The sequence below is a fragment of the Pithys albifrons genome, chromosome 13 (genome assembly GCF_047495875.1).
Source record: "Pithys albifrons albifrons isolate INPA30051 chromosome 13, PitAlb_v1, whole genome shotgun sequence".
In the NCBI taxonomy this organism is placed as follows: Eukaryota; Metazoa; Chordata; class Aves; order Passeriformes; family Thamnophilidae; genus Pithys; species Pithys albifrons.
Window position 1 is genome coordinate 8035678 of NC_092470.1, and position 18624 is coordinate 8054301.

General features: G+C 42.4%; 1 protein-coding gene across 11 annotated transcripts in view; it reads right to left on the minus strand.

Moving 5' to 3' along the window:
- Positions 1-5748: 5748 nt before the first annotated feature.
- TCF12 (transcription factor 12) overlaps positions 5749-18624 on the minus strand; it is a 161543-nt gene continuing 148667 nt past the window's right edge. For 8 of the 11 annotated variants that reach the window (XM_071568374.1, XM_071568371.1, XM_071568368.1 and 5 more), the window contains 5 exons: positions 15090-15204; positions 14124-14295; positions 12583-12815; positions 9551-9704; positions 5749-8040 (listed from right to left, as the gene is read on the minus strand). In XM_071568374.1, the coding sequence (XP_071424475.1) occupies positions 9562-9704; positions 12583-12815; positions 14124-14295; positions 15090-15204 (663 nt within the window). In that variant the 3' untranslated portion in view covers positions 5749-8040; positions 9551-9561. The remainder of the gene's footprint in view (positions 8041-9550; positions 9705-12582; positions 12816-14123; positions 14296-15089; positions 15205-18624) is intronic. The other 3 variants (XM_071568372.1, XM_071568375.1, XM_071568379.1) reach the window with 1 other exon arrangement.

The window sequence follows — 18624 nt, forward strand, 5'->3', positions numbered from 1 at the left end:
ATCTCTTTATAAAAAGTCACAGATGTAACCTTCTTACATTCCCACACCCAGCTCCTGCTCTAAAACACTGATTTTGCTTCACTTACATAGAGGTAAGAGAAAGACTATATTGGTGGGTTTGTCTTCAGTTCTCTGATAGAAAGGCAGCAGTGAAGCTTCTCTTGCACAGATTCCTACCTTGGGCACTGTAGGAAACTCAGAAAAGTCTGCAAGCACCAGATCCATGACCTGTGAAGAAATAATACAAACTCAGTATGAAGCATAGAAGTGTGCCCACTGAAATGAGAAGGACTATCCTATGCATAAAGTGTGTATATGGCTTTGTGGGATGAAGGGCCCTTGGGCAGAGGGAATTTTAATAGGCTGGGGGGAAAAATTTACTCTAGCAAAGTGCAGAAGAGAAGAATTATATGGTTATAATGTAGCAGTTCAGATCTAAGATGAAAATTCCTTCAGATGTCCTTCTCATTCCATATGGAGCTCAAAATATTACTAAATAATAGGAAATAAATTAAAACCAAATGTGGGACAAATTATGTTTCTTCCCAATGAACAGATTATTGTTAATCATAGAATCATGGAATGGTTTGAGTTGGAAGGACTTTAAAGACCACCTGGCAGGGTGCACCATGGGCAGGGGCACCTTCCGTTAGACCAGGTTGTTCAAAGCCCCATCCAGCTTGTCCTTGAACACTTCCAGGGGTGGGTCATCCACAGCTGCTCTGGGCAGCCTGTGCTAGGGCCCCACCACCCTCACAGCAGAGAATTTTTTCCTAATGTCTGATCTAAACCTGCCCTCTATCAGTCTAAACCCATTACCCTTTGTCTTGTCACTCTATGCCCTTGAAAAAGTCCCTCTGCAGGTCTCCCGAAACCCCTTAAGGTACCTGGAGGTGATGCAAGGTCTCCCTGGAGCCCTCTCTCCTCCAGGCTGAACTCCCTGTCTGTCTCAGCCTGTCTCGCAGGAGAGGTGCTCCAGCCCCCAGGCCATCTCTGTGGAAGAGGCAACCCCAACACTGGCCTGGAAGGAACAGAACCCATCATGGACCAGGCTGGAAGGGAAGAGAAGGACCAGACCTAGAGCTGGAAGCACAAAGGGACAAATCCTCACGGATGGGCCAGGGGCCAGGCAGGAAGGGGGGCACAGGTGAGGGACCCAGAGACACTGACACACCTGTGGGTGCTGCAAGGGACATGGCATTGTGAATCTCACCACTCCTCTTCGTGCTGGAGCAGTAAACCTGCACCATGCTAATGACTCCATCAGGTAATTAGCAGAGGCATGTACCTGGGAATTAAAAGTTTTAAGCTTGCTGACAACTGATACCATGTGGGGACTGTATCTCATGCAACAGAAACTGAGGGTGGGGTGGGGCAGGGAAGGACCCAAGGAGAAAGGAGGTCCAGGAAGGCCTGGGGAAGCAGGGACAGCTCAGTCCCCATGGCCTTGCAGCTGAGAAGGCAGAGGGTACAGAGACATGGGCATGGCCCAGTGTGTGGCTGTGGCTATTTTCCATCAGTTATCCCAGAAAGGCAAAGTAGCCACACCAGAACACACAGCAAAGCCTGATGTGCGCCAGCTCTGCTTTCATTCACACTCTTTCCCCTGGTGCTCCTGTAAATGCAGAATTTGCTTTTATATCCAAAACACTTTATAATGAGAGCTTTATTGACACATTTGTTCTACTCCTATATAACAGGATAATGACGAACAGCTGGCTGCAGATAATGACAGGCACTCATTTATATTGGGTTACTACCTTCATATTCTGTAGGCTGTTACCTTTTTCAGTTTAATTTTCATTTTTAGTATTCTTGCCCTCTTGTACTTGCATTTTATGATGCTCACATTTACTGTTCTTGTGTGCTAGAAAGGAATAAGCATTTAAAAAGCTTTATGTTTAATTACACTTTCAGCTATTAATTAGACACATAAACAAATTAAATGTACATTTAATTAAATGTTACCCATTTAAAAGGGTAAACTGGAAGCAGAGTCCATCGACTTAAAACCAATATTGCAAGCATTTATCTTAATTAGTCAGGTGGTGTTAGGGATTAATGAACTTTAGCTGTTATATTTATAATCAGATGCATTCGCATTTGTGTGTTTGTAGCACACAGGAGATGAGTTCAGATGTGAGCTCTCTCCTGCCCTGTACTATACAGTGCATGAAATGTGTCTGCGAGACTTACATTGTCACCTTTAAAAGAAATATCGTGATACTGTCTTTAGCTTTTGCAGGTGTGAACTGAACATTCAAAACATGATCCAAAAATTTCCCTTATCATTCCATACTTACACACAGAGATTTCTCTTCTGTAGTGTGGCTACTCAGCGTTCAGAGATGTGGATTCTTTATGGAGGTTCAGTTCAGGCCTGAGCAGACGAGGCTGAGGCAGGAATCTCTGAGCCCACAGGTGTCCCAGAGAGCCCCCCTGACTGTGAGGGCAGCTATTTGGGAGCAGTCTGGAGCACCCAGTCCAGCTGTGCAGCAAACAATGGGCTGTCTGGTGTCTCCCCAACACACCACTTGGGCTGGTGGTGAATTCTGTGATAACCCAATGCTTTCATTTATGGGTGCTGGGAAGGGAAATGCAGAGCCAGAACTCGACTCCTCCGGCATTTCTTTCCATAGATGAGTTTACGACCTTTATGAAGTTTTGAGAACTTATTTTGGAATTGCTAGAGCCTCATTCATGTTCATGAAATTCCTGTAGTTGTATTGGAATATGAGACACATCTACAATTCCATCACAAGTATTCCTTTTTCCTTTCTGCATCCTGGATAGAGAGGATGTGCATTGAATGCCACACTGTGTGTCAGAACTTCCATGAGCATAAGGAACCACTTCATTTACTTCTATATAAAGAAGTAATTTAGCAAACTAGTAAATCAGCCTGTTCTGGCATTTCCAAGAGTCTTCCTTTGCCACTAAGACACAGTGAAGGGGACAGAAAAAGCCTCAGCACAAAAATAAGAAAGTAGGGCCAGAACTCCCTTCCTGTTACCAAGTTACCACACACTGCTGTGTTCATTTTGTATAAGAGTGTGATTCATGTCCATTCACTTTGAATAATTTCTGCCTGGATTTTTTTTAAGAGGTGAAAGAATGAGTTTTCCCAAACAATATTATTTAGTATGTTACTCAGAGGTTTGATGGAAAGAGATCGCTCCAGCTGTAGGATCTACATCAGTTTCTCATGCTTTTATCAAGTCCAGGACTAGCAGAGGTCTACATCCAGCATAGACTGAATTTTGAGTTATATTGTAAATTATTTTCTCATCTGTTCAATCCCAGTTGGCAGCAGTTACTGTTCTGATTGATATAACTTATATTTAATTCCCTTTGTGTCTATATATTCAGGTGATACTCCTAAATATATAGCCTATCTTTCCCGAAAATGAAACAGCCTTGGTATTCCTTTTTCTCCAGCTTATCTGGAATATCCAGAATTCCAAGTATTTAGCCCAGCCACTGACTTTATAACAATCTGCCCTCCAGGATCAGCTATTATCAACTTTTTGAGAAAGACTTTTATCTCAGTTGATATAATCTCTATAAGACTTTTTTAAAAATCAGATTCTATTTAACAGAGGTTTTAATTGCATCAAAACATTTGAAAAGTCAGGATTAGGGGAGAATTGAAAGGGACTGTTTACAGCCCAGCCCTTGAATTCTGAGCGTGGTGTGGGCAGTTTCTGACTCACACAAACAATCCAAGGGGACTCCAATCAGCAGCTGAACTCCCTCTGAATAGGCACCTGCAGTGCTTGAGGTATCAGCTGAACAGTGGGTTTGTCTTAAATAATGAACTTCATAAACTCTCTCTGTTTTGCCATGGCATGCAGGTTGACAAAGGGATTAACTTCAGTTAAACAAAGGAAGTGCAGAACAACCCTCAGATAGCACCTGACTTACCTGCTCTGTGCCAGCAGAGACCTGATGGGAACAGAGAAAGCATCAGTGTGGTCTCCCATTAGCACCATTCTCCCAGTGTGGGAAGCTTTTCCCTGCTTGCTCCGGGCAGGAGAGCAGCAGGAAGGCAGGGGCTGGGGCTGCCTTTGCCCAGGGCGCAGCCCTGCCTCGGCCACAGCCTGAGTGCAGGGGCAGAAGGAGCCAGTTTGCCCCACTCTGGACACATTGCCAGGCCTTAAAATGGGGGCAAATTGTTTCTTCCTTTTACAGGACATTTTAGTATGCACAGTGAGGTGCATTAGGAAGGTGTCAGTGTTACAAACTACCAGCAAAGTTCACCACCCACTACCTGGGTTATGTTTTGCAGACTGTTCCATTTTATTTTTGGTCTGCCTTGACTTCCAAATGCTATGGAGAAAGTGTTAATTAATTCTTCGGGAAATGTTAACTAATAAAGAATCCAAAATCTTCTTTTTAATAGCAACTACTTGGTAGTTGGAGGAAAAAACCTCAATTTTAAGACTTTCCCAATGCTTTAGGTTTACAGGAGAGTTTTCCTACAATATTCCAAATGCTAATTCTAGAAGAATTGTATTCAACAAAGGTATCCCAACATGTACCTCTTCCACACACAAAAAAAGAGCAAATGGAGAAAAAAGGAAACATTAAAAAGAAAGGTGAATGAAGGACTTGTGATCAGGAAGTAAATGCAAACAGGACAGCAGAATATGGTAAAAGAAAGATGAAGGGGAAAAGGTCATTTTTGCTCTCTCTGAAAGAAGTGACAAACTCGTAGGTCTTATTCAGAAAAGGGGAGTATTGATGGATGTTGAAAAGCTGGATTTAGAATTATTACAGGACTAAGTTCAAATTGGAAATGTGTGCTGGGGAAGGCACTGGGGCACCTCTCCCACAGCTGCTCCTAAAGGCATCTCAAAGACAGACTGACATGGCCTTGTCTGACTCGCCCCACTTGGCCAGACCACTTGACTGTCTCTGATGGAAGAGCTGCTGTGCCAGAACAACATGCCTGTACCCACACCCTGACACACCTTGCACAACATCCACTGGGTCTCCATCAGTCATTGGAGTTGCTGGGGTTACAAAGGGCAGGATCAGGAGCTGGAAGCACTGCCAGGCACAGCAGCTGTACTGACACCTAACAGACAAACATCAGCACTTTATATATATAATATACATGTATATGTATCTGCTTCTGTCTTTGATGTGCTTTTCCCAGGGTATTTAGAGTTGAAAAATCTCAAGCTTCCACACACTGCTTGTACTTGAGGTTTTTGGCTTAAACAGCTGAGGACACTGTCTGGGTGTGCCTTCGGCATTGAACACTTTCATTTTCTTCTGCTCTCAGAAAGGAAAATGGTAGAGAATGGGAAAAATTTCATTTCAAGCCCAAGCTATAGATTTTCCCCCTATTTTTCCCATGAAACCTACATAGAAGTAACTTGGCCCTGAACTTCACTGCATGAAGGGGGGGCTCAGGTATAAACAACGTGAGGAGAGGCAAAGGAACAAAAGGAAGAGGATGTGCCTGTGGGATCAGCTTCTCCTCCCAGCTGTTGTGCCTGTGCACTGCCCTTCCTGCTCTGCACAGCACCAAACACAGGGCAGGCACTGCTGCTCCTCAGCTCACTGGGAATTCCTGTTCCTGCTTCACAGGGAGAGCAACAGCCCCTCTGGTGCCTGCAACACCCTCTGCCCCTGAGAATGTGTCAGGCTTTGTTCAGGTACAGCCAGAAGCCAGTTCTGTCAGTGTTTTTCAAGCAACACGCTGCCCATGAGGAGAGAGAAATTTAAAAAACTCACTGATTTACCATGTTAAAAAAAGATGGCACATTTATTGCTACATAAATGTTATATACATAGTGTTTTCTGTTACATTGACAGAAATTTTTTGAACTTCTTGCTGCTGGTTGGAAAGGTTTATCAGCAATACCTTGAAATTTGACACAGGGTACAAATCTGCAATAAACCAACAATGGAAACTGGAGAACAAGATGAGAAGCAATTCATCTCGGACAATTAGCTCTTACAATACTCCATAGGTACTACACGGTATGCTAGAACCCTACTATGGTCTTACAATGCTATTGTAAATTTCTGATATTAATGAACAGGTTATGGTAAATAACCCTACATTTTTACTACCTAATATAGTAAAATAAAGTAAGAAACTTTTTACTGAAAACTTTTTTGATTTCAAAAATCTAGAAAGAGTAATATTTAGAATTCAAGAAATTTTCTTACAAGATTATTGTATAAAAGACTAGCTACAGTGAAAAATAAGCCAAATGTTTTTTTCTTTCTATTTTATGAAGGAAAGCTTCTGGGCATACTGCAAAGTCTAATATAGCCAAAAAGACAACAAGCTTAGAAGGAAAAAGGCCAGGCAGTGGCACGTGATCACTTTCACACGTCATAAGCAACAAATTCCGTTTAGCTGATAAACACTGAAATGAAGAACAAGGCCACAGATATAATCAGGTGTTATTTGATGATATATGCAAATTAAAGTAATAGAAATGAGTCCACTAATTCCACAAACTGTTTTGTTAGGAACCATCCAAAACATGAGCTTAAATTCATTAGTTTATTTTATCAATCCATCTTTTGTTCTTTCAAATTAAATGACTTCATAGAAATTATAGTTTTGTTCCTGCTTTGTGTGTGAACCAATTGCCAGTGATGAAAGATGCACTATATAAACAATAGCTCAGACAACCTTGGCTTAGGAAATTCCCTCCCATGGTCATTGCAGTGGAAGACAGTTTCCATGGAAGTTCGGAGGGATTTTAACCATCTCAACACATCTGTGACAAAGGAATACTTATGGACACTGTTCTGGTGGAGAAACATTTAAAGGTTTAATGCTAATATGGCCTGGGACGGGGCATTTGTTTGCATTTGATTCACACTGTTTTTTCTCCACTGACAAGCCATACAAGGTGACATGATAATTAATGTGCACAGGAAGGAAAAACTGGTGACCATTGCTCTCAGATTCCATTACATAATTAGCCCACCCTGCTGGGGGTTATATCATCACACTACCTGCCATGGTGAATTCAGGATTTTACTGTTCACCAAAGTTACAGCCTGAAAAAAATCTCCTTTGTATTTAATGCATTTTGTGCTTACATACAGCTAACACTTTACATGTACTATATGTAGTACTTACTGCTCGGAAAACAAAGCAACTCTAACAAAGTAGATTCTCCCCACCCAATTTACACTTCACGTTACAAGCTTTACTATGAAGCCTAGAAGCCTAAAAAGGTTTTGTTTATAATTAGAAAAAAAAAACGTTTGAGGAAAGTCTGAGGGAAAATAAAAATCACTTTTTAAATCCAAGAAATGTTATGGTCACAGTGTTGCTCCTGCCTGCAGCCTTCCCGAGGCCTCTGAGCGGCTTGAGGCACAGAGCTCAGCATGGAAGGGAACTGTGACCATAACTGTTCAGATTACCAGAGATCAAAAATAACATAAAAAAAGCTATACCAAGGAATAGTTTCCTATCGCATGGAAAACACTAGTCATATGGCAAAAGGAGAGGAAAGGACAACAAAAGACTTTTCCCTTCCTTTTTTAAGACACTAATAGGTATGCTGGGAATGCTACGGGTCGATGGTTGTCACTGCTTTGTTCTCTGAATGTGAACAGCTTTAGTAAATGCTGGCATTCAGCTGAAGTTTCATCAGCCTTTAACATGTTAACTTTTCCCTTTATATGTAGACCTTTACAGTTCCATAACAATAAATAAAATTTGTAGTTACAATGCATTTGTCAATTCAGTTTAGGCACAAGGCAACTTCCACAATGAGTGGAGAGATCACAACAGTCTCTGATTGTGCAGAAGCGACACACTGCTTGCAACAGAATGATATGTTCAGAGTATCTCATGGGCTGAAATTCTGTCTGAAGATCTTGTATCTTCAATCCTGATGCAGGTGTTGACCAGTAGCTTTGATCATAAGATTGCATTTGGGTTTCTTGCTTCAAGTGTTTTCTCCTGTCAGGTTTGTGTCTTCATATAATGTTAGTTGTCTGTGTCCTTGTGAAGAAAGGTCACCTTCTGTGTATCCTACCAATAATTCTGGAATTCTAGAAACAAATTTGAGATAAGGAAGGGATATTAGGAAAAGAACCGCTAATAAGCTTAGTATTGACATTAGAGAACTAACTGAAACTGGATCTGAAGTGCAGAATAAAATCACACAGAGTCCTTGAAATCCCTCTTCCCAAAGATATCCATATGGGATATGATGTACTGAACAGATGAATCTTGAGAACCTTGTTTGCCCTCTCTGGATATGGGAGAAAGGATAATCTGCATATCTCAGACCTTCAACATGTGTTTGGCTTTGTTCTCCACACCAAGCAGGAGGCAGTACCTGCTTCACTCACTTCTGCTGAAGGTACATGGCCAGGGACCTGCCCAGCCTTTTCCTGTCAATGTCACACATCACTCATCTTACAAACTTACTGCTACTAAAAAAGCAAAACCAGCAAACTTTGTATTTATATGGCAAGAACAGACTCTAAGACTCCTGGAAATCAAAGATTATCTGACAATTCAGAAGCAGCCTATTGCTCTGGCATGAAACAAATTAAAGGAATCTAAACCATTAAAAATTAAAGAAATTTACTTTGCTAAAAAGAAAATCCACTTTATTTATGAAGAAAGTTGTCCATAAGGGATGGGGGGAAAGTACTGCCTCGAGTAAGGCCAGATTTCAATGCCATTTTGCTGTTCTCTAAGAACATCAGGCAATACTAAACATCCATAAGATATAGTCTGGCAAGACACCTTTACCCTAAGCTAAAACAGAAGCTTACAGATTAAAATAAGGGCACTGAACCAAAACCTCTACTCTTTTTCTGTGGCAACAGCTCTACTGGGAATACTCAGAATTTTGTCTTCTTAAAATCAAGTTTTCCCCAACTATTTAGAAAACCAACCAACAACAAATAACAAGCCCAAAGGACTAACACTCCTGTAGGGCCTCCCATCAGCATGTTTAAATGAGCTGCTATGCCTTGGGCTCCACAGGGCTCTTGGAAACACTGATCCAGCTTGCAAATCTTCACTATCTTTACTAACAGAGATTGTGACTTAAGACAGTTCACAATCTCGGCTGGGCAAATGAGAGGAGCTGGAACAACTGGGCTTGAGCCAGACAACAAACCTCTCTGGGGTGAGGACTCTCTCAACTGCCTGCATCAGCACTGGAAAACAATACATGGATTTTTAAATGAACTAATGTGATATTTAGACCATTTAAAGATGTATAATTCATCTCTATTATTCCTGGCTTATCTACCAAGCTGTTCACAGTTCCTCTGATGTCATGCCAGGAAGGCCACCTGAGCCAAGAGACGTAGCCATTGGCAACAACACATGGAAATAAAGAGACACTGACGACAATTTCTTGGGGTTTTATAATAAAATGAAATAAATCTGGATGCTTATGCCCAGACATGAAAGGTCCTCAGCAGCATAAAGAAGTTTGGTGACACAGGCAGCCCAGTGGCTACAGCCCAGCATACCCAGGGATGTCCCCAGTTGCAGCAATCCAGAGCAGCAAGAACTCCTTGCTGCCCTGGGACGTACCTGGCTGGTGTTCACATATGACCCATAGGGTTGGTAGTTTCACTCAGGCCAGGGTGGCTTCCTGGGTGTGGTGTTGGCGGCTCTGCCGATACGGCAGACACTTTTTCTTCTTCCCTTCTCTTAAGGCAGGCTGCTTTAGGGTTTAGGTTTCGCTCTGCAACACAAGAAGTCATTTGTAACATCCCAGTGTAACATTCCATCTTACCATCATAAATCACTGAAGTGCAAAATGAGAACTGTCTGTAATTTACAGTGTAATAAAATGGAGATTTCTGCATTTTGTGGGTATGCTGAAGTCATACCAGCCTCACTGACATCACACAGCTTCAGTCATGTTATGCTCCTTTCTTCCCCAGAAGTATTACCCAGCTGTTGGGACAGGGGAGGGAGAATGCCCTATATTGATAGTTCTCATCATCCCCTCAAGCCTGTGCGATCGCCTTGTGCCCATCTCGGTTCGATCAAAACAATGTGATGACAGTCACACAGAGCAGGAGGATTATTTTTTTCCCAAACCGTATTTCCTCTCACATTAAAGTCAGTACTTTATAATAACCAGCTGTGGCCCAGCTATCAAGGTATTTCCACCAGTATGTTTCCACTTCCCCACTTAAGCTTCAATTGATGTAGACTTGGATCTAGTTCTCAAATAATGACAGTTTATAGAAGTCAACTGTTTCTGTTCTTCAAAAGGGCTTTTCATGACTCAAAACAGAGAAGATGTAAGTTGCGATGGCCCAAAAGACACACAAAAAATGTGTAATATATTCTACTGTTGAATTTAATCAACATTCTGAGGTATTTTTCTAGCTGTCAGTGAATTCTGTTTTGCAGTTGGAGATGCAAGAACACTGCCAAAACTGAACAGACAGCACAAGCCCTTCTCCTGCACTGCTCAGGCACCCCTCTAGAACTGCAGTTTACTGACCCCTGTGCATTTTAAAAGGAGTAGAATCCATCTCATCTGACAGAGACTATTTTGGATGGACTTGATAATTCTGCTGTCACCAAAGTCATTATCAACAGCCTCCTACTGCATTTCCTTAAGGATGAGCACTCCTAAAGAGTCTACTGGGAAAAAAACCTGCTAACTTTTCTCAATCACAGTTTTCTTTGTCTAACTTTGGCTTGCCTGGAAGTTTTAAAGAAGATTTAATTACATGGAAACTTCGAAAGGAAGTTAATTTACAGTGATTTAGGAAATGGAGATAAAAACGCTGGCCTGCAGTGAGAGCTTAATCTGGAATGGTTCATTCTGAATAGCACCAATCACAAAATGAGAAGCTTCATTAGCAGCAGAGAGAGGAAACTGTTGATGCAATTATACGATGCACTGTGAAAGCTCCGGTCAGTCACTTGCAGAACAGGTGCAGGCACAGACGGGCGGGATAAACGGGAACATGGGCCCTGCCCTGGCACACGGCACGAGGTGGGAGAGGCAGGGACGGGAAGTTCTCAATTTACACTGCCTGTACAATGGGTCCCGGGGGTTAACACAGGTAGAAAAAGATGTCTACCCAAGACACAAGGTTTGGAAGCAGTCTCTGAACAAGGAAAGAATGATTTTATTAATTTTCACACAGAGCTTTCTGTGGATTACAGAACCTGGAAGAGCAGGGAGATGGACTTGATGCTTTCTAAACATCAAAACCCATGCTTGATTCATGTTACTCTGACTTCCTCACCATACTCAACATTATCTTCTAGATCATGGCAAGCATTTTCAGAGCAAAACTATTCCCAAGATGTAAGTCTCAGAGATGCTAAAACTGAGTTTCACAATGGCCCCAGCTGGGGTCTCATCTGCAGAGCAGAGCTCCTCTCTGTGCCTTGGAAGAGCTCAGGCTGGAGATAGTGTGTTTCTTTATTAAAAACTGGATCGTAAAACTCTGCCTGAAAACATGGCATCTCATCCTTTCTGCATAGTCTGTAAGCTTATCTTAAGTTTGTCACTTTGTCACCTTCAATAAACCTTGAACTATTGCTTGGATCTTCTGTGCAAAAGCAACAAATGAAGAAATGGACGTAGAGTATAAGGCTGGTATCACTCAGTGACATCAGTGATTTAAAGATGTAGTGACTGAGCACTGACATTGTTCACACATGAAAGACTCTTCCAGTCACTTGATGTTCCTCCATCAGTGAGACCCTTGGAAGGTTGTTATTCACGAGACCCAAAGAACAGAACATGAGGATGCTCAGCCAGTAAGTGCCAGAGACACAGAACAGAGGAGATAATTTCTGCTGGAAGGGACCTACAACCACCAGCCAGTTGAACTGCCAGACCAGCTCAGGGCTGACCACAGGTTAGAGCAAAGTGCCTCAGAACTTAACATGTCTTTGACAGAAGTTTAAAGGGAGATTAGAAGTCAACTGTGGCTTCACCAACACACAAGAATGGAACAGTTGAGAAACTAAGTGTGACTCCCCAAACCATCTCTCCTTAAGAGAACAAAAAGCACAAAGCAGTCTTCCTTCTGCACCTACCAATAGGCTTACTGTTTCTTTCCTGGAAAAATTTAAAGGAATTAGGGAAAGAAAATTCATGCAAACCCAGTTCTGATTCAATTGCAGTAGAAGTAGGTTTCCTCCCTCCCCAGTACAGTTTAATTGAAAAATCTAAGTAAATGCACATAAAGTCACTGCATTTTAATACTTCAATTATGTGAGGTCCATCTTAAAACAGATCTCTTATTCTTGCTGAAGCTTTTATACTACTAAACAAGTGCTAGTTGCAAGATGTGTCATATTTTAATTAATCAATTTACCTTGAAAAGTGTAATCACCTTTACCCTCTTTAGGTGAAGAGATGGCTAATTAGGCAGGAAGAGGAAAGGTCAAAGCATAAGCTTCATATTCCTTCCTTTACCCACCCCCTTTTTTAAAAAAGTAACTCTTTGCTCTTCCTAAAGAAGTTCAGCACTGTTACAGAAGGGAAACACACTTTCAACAGCCCGTGCATTTGGCTGTGCAGGTTTCAAGAGATCAACACTGCTCCCTGAGCAAAGGCAGCACACACACAGGGCACTGACCTCTCACTTGCTGCTCCAGACTGAGGATGACAGCCACAGCCTGGTGAAGAATGAGCAGCTTTGTCTGTGGCTTTTCACTCTTCAGGTGGAGCTGACACATCCGGCCCAGCTCCTTGAACGCCTCGTTGATGTCTCGCACGCGCAAACGTTCTCGGGCGTTATTGGCCATTCTCCTCTCCTTTTCTCTTTCTATTTTCTGCTCTGGGTTTAAATCCTCATCTTCGTTAGTACTGCTGCAACAAAGCATAAATAACAGTATATGGAAGTGTCACTTGCCCTTCAAAACATGTGATCCTGAGGCTGGCTCAGAATTTTCAGGTGATGAAATTAAACTTCCCACTTAATCCATTTCATATTGAAGCATATGTGGATAACGAAGGAAGTGTCAGGTATCAATGCTTGAGTTTTCAAAGCAATTCTTGTTATTCCTACCTCTTCCTGAAAATAAATGTGAAGTGGCTTCTGCCTGAAGAATATCCACAGAGTAATGTCTGCAGCAGGTAACCATCTCTAGGAAAAGCTGTAGCAATGCACTGCTCCTTGAAGCAAAGATGTACCCAAACTACCACTTGTCTCAAGTACTGATGACTGTTCAAATAGTTAAAGAGGTAACTCAGTCATCTTGTCAGGTGAAGTATAAACCAATTTCAACCAAGTTTTTTCTGCTTTCCAATACATCGGTTTATATAAGAAAGCATTCAAGGGATCTTCAATTTCATATGCTTATTAAGAAGTTTCAGTTATGTTAAAGACCTCACTGGCCAATTTTGGAACTCTTTTTTCTTCTGCTACTCACCGTAGAACTAAACAGTTATATTCACAATTCCTGAACTGCCTCAAATGGTATCAAGTTGCACAGCCTCTTTTAATATAGGACTGTCCAATTTAGTCTAGAACTGTACAAAACCTCTGCTTCACTAAACTAACATGCAAAAATGGCATTACACATGTGTGGTGACACAGGCTCTGCTGCCTGCGGTTGCAAAATTCCAATTGTTTACTGTTATCTCAAGTTCCAACACTTGTGTCAGGCCTATCAGGCAGATCCAGAAGCATTTTTCCCAGTGTCTGCTCCAGGTTTTTTGTCTGTGGCTTGGGAGCGGACAAAGTGTTTCAGAAGGATATTCAGCCATGGTGTTCACCCCAGTCTCCAGGTTATCAGGGTGGGGCTCTCCATAGCTACAAACTTACATTTGGAAGCACAGCCTTGGACCAGGTACAAAGTATCACAAATTTCCAGCATCCTCCATGCTCTAACTGGGCAGGGCCCTCTGCATCTGGCACCACTTACATGTACCGGTAGACACAGGCACAACACAGACCTAAGGGAATGAGTACTTTCCAGATGATTTTCCCAGAAAATCCTCTACCTTGTACTTTAATCTATACAAATACTGTAAACATTTTCTCTCTTTCAGCTGCCTGTTGGTATATGCACTGCAGTTCCACAAAAGCCTTGTTATAAATTTATCAAATTTGAGGACAACATGCTACAGAGCATTAACAAAGCACCAATTCTGGAGGTCATGTCAGCAACACACCTTGTTCTGCCTCTGGATGAGACCTTGATATCCTTCTGGGAGGACTCGTCATCTGATTTCATGTCATCCGATGAGGGCGGTTCATGGATATTTTCATCCTTCTCCTTGTGTTCAGACTTGATTTCTGCTGGACCTATGGCCACAGACTGGCCCTGCAAGCCACCTGACAGTGCTGCAAGCAACCAGAGAGCACAGTGAGTGTCCCAGCACTGCAATGTCCCACACAACCACCAGCAGACAATGTGCAGGGAGAAGCCAGAGCCGAGCAGAAGTCTAGGAGTACAACAGGAAATGCTGTGCTCTGGCAACAGAAACTAGAAATCCTGGTAACACTGCTGGACTTGGACACGTCATGGGTTACAAAGCGACTGCAATTCACAGAGAGGCTTGATTGGTAACAGCTTAATCTAAGAAAAACACTGTTTAAGACAAAAGGACCTTGAGTAAAGTAAGGAAATTTGCACCTCATGTCTGGGCTGCAAATTTAAGGGCAGAGCTGCACTGAGAGCAAGACTTGGGCTTAGGCTGAATGTGCAACACACCCTTCCCTAAGTGGTGCTGGCACACTCATTAATGAGCTGACTTCTGTTTTCTGCAGCTTACTTCTTTAGGCTAAAACTGGAAGGAACTGTAACACTGGTGTGGGACAACTTCCTTCTCTTGGCTGGACTGAACTCTGCTCTCCAGTCACTCCACAGCCCTCCTGGACAACCCGGCCATGGCCTCGGCTCCACACGTGAGTTGTGGCTCCTTACACTGGGAGAGCATGGCTGTAAGGCAGCCCATCCCAAGTCTTAGGGATGGAGGAATCCCCAACAGTGGTGGTATAGAGGATTTGTAATCAATTTTTATTTTTCACATTTTCCATGTCCCTATCCCCTGCACTGATGCCATTTTACCAAGATCCAGAGTCTGGCTGGCTCTGACTGCTCAGACGCTGTTCAGCATTGAATACTGGAAAGTTACCTCTGTAGCTGTCCTGTGTTTTATGATTTAGTTCTGTGCTCTGAGCAGAAACTGTACTGGGAAGAACTGAATGGTTGCTGGTGAGGCTGACACCTTCTTCCCGGTGAGTCCCAACCTAAAGCAAGGCAAAGCAAAGATTTCCATTAAAGATGCCATTCAAAGAAACAGTCCAAACCAGAAGTTTAAAAGACCTGATTTGAGACCCAAGTTAAAGTTTTCACTAGAAATACTTAGTTGAAAGATGCTGTTATACTAAACCACCTATTGCCCTTGCTGGACTGAGCTGTGTCCCAAGCAGTGACCAGCACCTGTTGGAATAATGTACTAACTTAGCCAACATTTTTTTCAGTGTTTCCCCACACAACACTAGAGAATTTCCTCCCTACTTTACACCTGAGAGACTGAAGACCTGATTAACTCCTGACTGATTAAAACCAGTACAACTATCAACTCTAATACTTATATTTGGATCTTAAAAAGAATGGGGAGCAATAGTCCTGTCCTCATGTGAAAGGTGCGTGTGCTACCCTACACTCATGCACAGGATACACATATATACTCGTTACACAGAAACAGCAGCACTTCTTGTTTGCTGAAACAGGATTAAGAAAGTACTGGATCTAATATAAAAATATTATTTTTTTCACTTTAATAATTCTGATTTTCCTATTTTCTCAGCTAAATACATTTTGTTTAGTCCCATTACAGCATTATAACATGCAAAATAATCCAGGCATCTAACTACCCTTACCACCTATTTCCTAATCTGCTTCTTCATAATATATCATGATTAAATTTCTGAGCAGCATGTACTGAGGTGAAGAGTATTGAAAAATTCTAATTTTGCATAACTTGAATTAATGATACTTATGTAAGACAGCTATGAGTGTGCATACCTAACCTGAAGAGGCAATTTCTTGAAAATCTGCTGCTCAAAACAGAATACTGCTATCAACTTCTATTAAAAAATGTTCTTTTGTTTGAGAAAGAGGTAAAGACATACTGCCTGTATTTAAATAATTTGGAACACAGGCTATTTAAAATTTTTGATTCCTAAAGACACAAAAGTCCTTAAATATTTATACTATAACCAACATAATACAATTAAACAGTTAAAAAACTGAACAAAGATGAGGGATTCTACTATTATTTGTATAGTTAAAAAATTGGCTACAGATGAAGCTTTTTATTGGAACAGTAGCAAACATGTCAACTAGAAGATTAAGCCTTTAATTAAATAGGTTTATTGCCTGGAGTTACACATGAGAACCACTGTTTTTCAATAAATCCTTCAATCCTAGTAAACTGCTGAGCTTTGAATCCCTCTTGAGTAATTAATGCAGCTTTTACCTTTCATGTCTTAGTATGGGTTTTACCCAGAGAGAGATAAATACCCTTATGCAAGTTTATCCTTTGTTTAATATACACTTGTTCCTGTAAGCTAATGCACAGGAACAAAAAAGGAAAGGGGGAACCCCCCCCCGACAACCCACAACTAATATCAGGTCATCCCAGGCTGCTGTTTGTATCTATTGTTCCGCAGAAAATCTCCTCTTGTATACTGTGGAATATCTGTTGCTATTTCAAGTATATTTTATCTTCCTTTGCATGTAATAGGCTTTGTTTGTGAGAAGTTCCACTGTGGACAGAGTTATCCAACTCCTGGGAGAGTCAGGAACTCGCTGGGAGGAAGGAGCAGAGCTCAGGTCTTTCAGCCTGAGAGACAAAACTCTTTAACACAGGAACGTGAAGCTCATTCTCCACGCTCAGCTTTCAAAACCAAGTCCTTCCCTAATTCCACCCTGCAGGTTGTGTGTTTTATTTTATTCTTCTGGTCATGCTTAGTCCTAACACTTGAGGGTGCTTTTATTCAAGCTACAGACTATTAATCGCTTCAGGGCCAGGTTTGTTCTGAAGTCTACTTCTTAAAAAAGGCCAAAATTTTTTAAAGCTGTGTACAAGCGTAACAGCTGCCAGAACCCTGGTAGCTTTCAAATCTAGAGCTAATCCAAAGGCAATAGATTAGCAAATCACTTCTGACAAAGGCAGAAAATAGATTAGAAATAAAAACTGAACTCAACTCCACGTTCCCGTTCTTTGAAACCAAGACATACAAATTCAAAGCATAGAATTTAGATTAACAAGATTAATACAGAAATCTTAAGAGATAAAATGTTACAAAACTGACCATAACAATATTTTTATCTCTGATCTTTGATACACTAGAAAATCCAAACTGGCCAACAAAACCCCCAAATCAAAAGGCTGGCTGAAAGTCACCGTATCCCACAGAGAGGCAAACAGCTGTTTTCTATAGGCACAACTGATCGGGGACTGCTTCGAGGTAGCAAATTGGATCTTTAGTATCCTAAGCATGGAGTTTGGAGAATTCCGCCTTCCTTTCCCCGCACTCTCGCTCCCCAGAACAAGGGCCGGCCCCATCTGCATTTCAATGGAGCAACCTCGGCCTTCCTTTAAGTCTCTGAAAGGCGTCTGAGCCCCATCAGCTCCGCAGCAAACGAGCTCGCGACATGTTTTATCGCCGCTATTTACAAGCGGTTCGCGGTCAGACGCCAAGGTCCGGCTCCGGGGGCAGCGCTGCAGGGCAGGGACCCGCCCGGCCCCGGCTCATGTCACAGCAAACAAACTCGCAGTTAATTCATTCTCCCATGCGCTAATCCAGCCTTGTTTCCATGATCCCTCGCAAGCAAAGCCCGCAGGCTCCTCAGCCACACAAAATGGGAGGCGAGCGCAGGGCCGGGCTCTGCCACAGACTCGCAGTGCTGCGGGCAGAGCGCTCCGCAAAGCCGGGCAGAGACCGGCACCGCCCCGGCCAGAGACCGCCTGGAATCACTCACTGCCCTCCGCATGTTCCCTCCGCACAATGCCCGCCCAACACGGGTCTGGCATTCACAGCAGAACTGCCACAGCTCCGCAAAGCCCGGTCTGAGAGAATCAGCGGCCCCGCAGGCAAGGCTGAGTTGTGATCACCACGTGAACTGCGCTCGTTTTGAAGCATTTCGGGAAAGACTTGTACAAAAGACAAATCTGCAGCCCCGATCAGGCTTGCAAATGCAAATAAATAAATAAATTAGAGTACAGAATGTATTTCGGTTGATTTAAGTGGCAACATTTGGGATCTGGAACCAGAAAACCAGTGAAGTGTTTTAGGCAACTAAATAGAAACTAGACAAATCATGGGCACTGATGACACACGACTGTGTGCAGGAGAACCGAAGAGTGACACGTGGGGAAAGCATAACCTTTGTCCAGTTCACATCGGTTCTGCACCTCACACTTCAGTCTGATTATTCATTTTGAGCACTTGGCAATGAAAGCTTTTAGAGAACTGGAAAATAAAAACGCTGGTCCAGCTCTGAGTCTCTGAAACGCGCACTTTTCAAGCTGGTCGATTTGCCATTAACACCATCTTAACTAAGGTGTGCATAATTAAAACCATGAAAAGGGCTTTGGAATCAAGATTTTTATACTTCAGACAACTCCAAGTTGTTTGGTGGGGGCACAAATACCAGCG